The sequence below is a fragment of the Vulpes lagopus genome, chromosome 15 (genome assembly GCF_018345385.1).
Source record: "Vulpes lagopus strain Blue_001 chromosome 15, ASM1834538v1, whole genome shotgun sequence".
NCBI classification, from domain to species: Eukaryota; Metazoa; Chordata; class Mammalia; order Carnivora; family Canidae; genus Vulpes; species Vulpes lagopus.
Window position 1 is genome coordinate 22,171,946 of NC_054838.1, and position 3,545 is coordinate 22,175,490.

General features: G+C 40.8%; 1 protein-coding gene across 1 annotated transcript; it reads left to right on the forward strand.

Moving 5' to 3' along the window:
- Positions 1-2,373: 2,373 nt before the first annotated feature.
- On the forward strand, positions 2,374-3,333 carry LOC121476164 (olfactory receptor 51G1). Its single transcript, XM_041729897.1, has one exon. It carries the CDS (start codon positions 2,374-2,376, stop codon positions 3,331-3,333), a length of 960 nt encoding a protein of 319 aa, XP_041585831.1.
- The last annotated feature ends 212 nt before the right edge of the window (positions 3,334-3,545 follow it).

The following is a 3,545-nucleotide window of genomic DNA, read 5'->3' on the forward strand; positions in this document are numbered from 1 at the left end:
TATTCTAGTGGAGGAATCTGCCAACACTTCTCTGATCCATTAATCTGGAAATGAGTGCCTTGGAGAAGAAAATGTAGTTACTGCAGTAAAAATTATTCTGTTTAATCCCTAATATGCATCTCATATTTTTTCCAACCACTTGTTCACTTATGCATTTATTGAGTAAACTTTATTAAGTTCCAAATTTGTACCAGAGTTGCAGTGTCTAGTCAGTTATACAGCAATTTCATCTCTCCACCACTAGTTATGGTTTGCTTTGATCGCTTTCCCTCCCATATATGGCACCCCTGCCTCTTACTCATCCCCAAAATATAATATGCAAGTAATTGGAAGACAAAATAATAGCAGAGAGATACGATGGATACAACTTCTCACTAAGCAGCAGAATGATCCTTCCCTGTCTGGAAATACAGGAGTGACACAGATCATCTCCAAACATTTCTTCTCTTTCATGAACTCTGAAACGGCTCAACATAAGATGGATGGAAACCAGCTTCACTGTGAGTCTTCCAGGCTGAAAAGCTACACATATATTTAAACCCATTTGCTTCTCCCCTTAACTGATGGGAAATTTCCCTTCTTATCATTCCTTTTTAAAAATTCTTTTGCCATTGTCTGTCTCGACGTCAGAGCCAAAATACATTTTTTGCCTGTGCTGCCCACAGCTTCCTCTGCAAATGCTGTGATAGTTCCTTTTCTTTCATAGCTTGTCTCCTTCTGGTCTCTACTTCTCTCCTTCATTCTCATTCCTTCCCTGAACTAACTTTGGAATCACAAAATAAGAGGGGTTTTATTATTACATTAATTATTGCACTATTATCTTATTACTCGTTTTGATTAACATATGCATGGCCAAAACTTAGATATTGAATTTGTTTTGTCTTTATCCTTACTCTTTAATGTCCCTCTACCTTCCTGAGAAAAAAAAGCAGCCTTTTGAAAAAGTACCCTGAACTCCCCATCTTTCCTTCTTAAAATATCCTGGTCTCTTCACTCATCTAAGATTTTCTCTTAGAAGGAAACTACAAACAATATACACTTTTTACTTATTCCTTCTCACCTACTGATAATTTAAGCCCTTAATCTTTCTCCAATCTATTGAAATATTCTCTACACAATTGACGATGCCCTCATCATCATAAGCACAATGCCTTTTTAGAAACCCTCAACCTACTATCCTTTTTTGTAGTCACAGTGGTAACATGACTTTGGTGATATAATACACTATTAATTTCATCCTGTTTCTCTGATTCCCCATTCTTGGTCTCTTTTAGCTATTTTAAGCTTTTAATGCATGTGATAAACAACATATTAGTCACACTATATTAATATACATAGACCCCATTATAGTATGTCTTGCAATAAATGTAACTGAATAAAAGTTTGAAAGGCAGAAGTTAAACAGAGCCCAGTTCAAGTATTATAGACACAGACTATACCTGTGTGTTATATTGATCCAAACCCCAAAGGCATAGCTTATGCTGAGAGACTTAAGATTTAGTTCCTCATTGTAAGCTCAAGATTAGAGGATTTTCCTGACCATTTTAGGTTTCTCCTCTTTGTTATTTCTGTTTCAGATCTGGTGCATACTTCCTCTGCATCCTCATCTCTACATCTAGTCCCAGCTTAACTACCCTGATGTTAGAAACTCACATCTCTTCTGATATCTCTCAGAACTAAGCCCCTGTGTGCCCTTTCCTAGAATTATTTGTTTTCTAAGATCCTGCTTCTTCTCAGATATTTCTCAGTTCTACACTTCATATTTGCACAACACAATTTGCATCCTCAGTCACCAAAGGTTTTTATGTAGATTCAAGAAAGGCATCACTCCAGTCACAAGTTACAAGTTCAAGTTGAGTTCAACAGACATTTACTCAAGGTTTCCTCTGCATTCCCCTGCAGGCTAGGCATTGTGGAATAAAGCACAATCCCCAGCCATATTAAACATACATTTTAATACATATGATATGCACTTGATCCTAGTACACAATTATGCAAAATGGTATATATGTGATACAGATTCTGAGTGTTTAGTGATTCAATTGGAAATTTTTCTCAGAAAGGAGTATGAGAAAAAGGTGCCATCTGAGGTGACCTCATTAAACTGCAGAGAGCCCAACACTGGCAGACACACCACTATAAGACTAAATCATATGGCATCCATAGACTACAGAAATCTCCTGTAAAAGTCCCCATCCTAGAACTCTCCAGGAAAGGCTAATAGGTTAAGTCCCCCAGTTCTTTCTCATTTCATCTGCAGACCCTTCCTCTCTCACTGTTCTCAGGACACTTAGGTAAGTGAGAATTCAGTTCTGTCACTCTCAAGGAATCCCATTTTATATTGCAGGTTGGTGAATACAAGATTGTAAAGCCATGACCATCTCTTATAATAGCAGCCTCCAAAAAGCCACTTTCTTCCTAACGGGCTTCCAAGGTCTGGAAGATCTCCACGGCTGGATCTCTATTCCCTTCTGCTTCATCTACTTGACAGTTATTGTAGGAAACCTTACCATCCTCCACGTCATCCGTACTGATGTCACCCTCCATGAACCCATGTACTATTTCTTGGCCATGCTGGCTCTGACAGACTTGGGCCTTTGTCTATCTACACTGCCCACTGTGTTGGGCATCTTCTGGTTTGATGCCAGAGAGATTGGCATCCCTGCCTGTTTCACTCAGCTCTTCTTCATCCATACTTTGTCTCTGGTAGAGTCCTCAGTTCTATTGTCCATGTCTATTGACCGCTATGTGGCCATCTGCAACCCATTGCGTTACTCCACAGTCTTGACACCCACACGTATTGTCAGGATGGGGCTGACTTCAATGCTTAGAAGCGCCCTGCTCATCCTACCATTGCCATTCCTCCTTAAACGCTTCCAGTACTGCCGCTCCCATGTGCTGGCCCATGCATATTGTCTGCACCTAGAGATCATGAAGCTGGCCTGCTCTAGCATCATTGTCAATCACATATATGGGCTCTTTGTCGTGGCCTGCACTGTTGGTGTGGATTCACTGCTCATCTTCCTCTCCTATGCCCTCATCCTCCGCACTGTGTTAAGCATTGCATCCCGTCAGGAGCGACTTCGGGCCCTCAACACCTGCGTCTCCCACATCTGTGCTGTGCTACTCTTCTACATTCCTATGATTGGCTTGTCTCTTGTGCACCGCTTTGGTGAACATCTGCCCCGTATTGTACACCTCCTCATGTCTTATGTGTATCTGCTGGTACCACCTCTCATGAACCCCATTGTCTACAGTATCAAGACCAAGCAAATCCGCATTCGCATTGCTAAGAAGTTTGACTTTGTAAAATCTCTTAGGTGTTTTCGATAGAATTGGGTTAGGATGAAGGGAGGGATTTGAGGGCATAAAGCCTATTGATATTTTTAGCTTCCAGTGAATCAGTTAACAGATAACCTCCTCAAGCAGCTTCTAAAAACTTTCTGGTGATTCCAGCTGGTGCCTCAGCTGCTCTCCAGAAAGTCAGTAGTAATCCCTATAAGCAGCTTGGAAAATTTCATCAGTCTCCCAGCAGGTGGTTGTCC

Excerpts from the sequence above, each read along its gene's own strand:
- LOC121476164 (XM_041729897.1), top strand. The coding sequence starts at position 2,374 with ATGACCATCTCTTATAATAGCAGCCTCCAAAAAGCCACTTTCTTCCTA.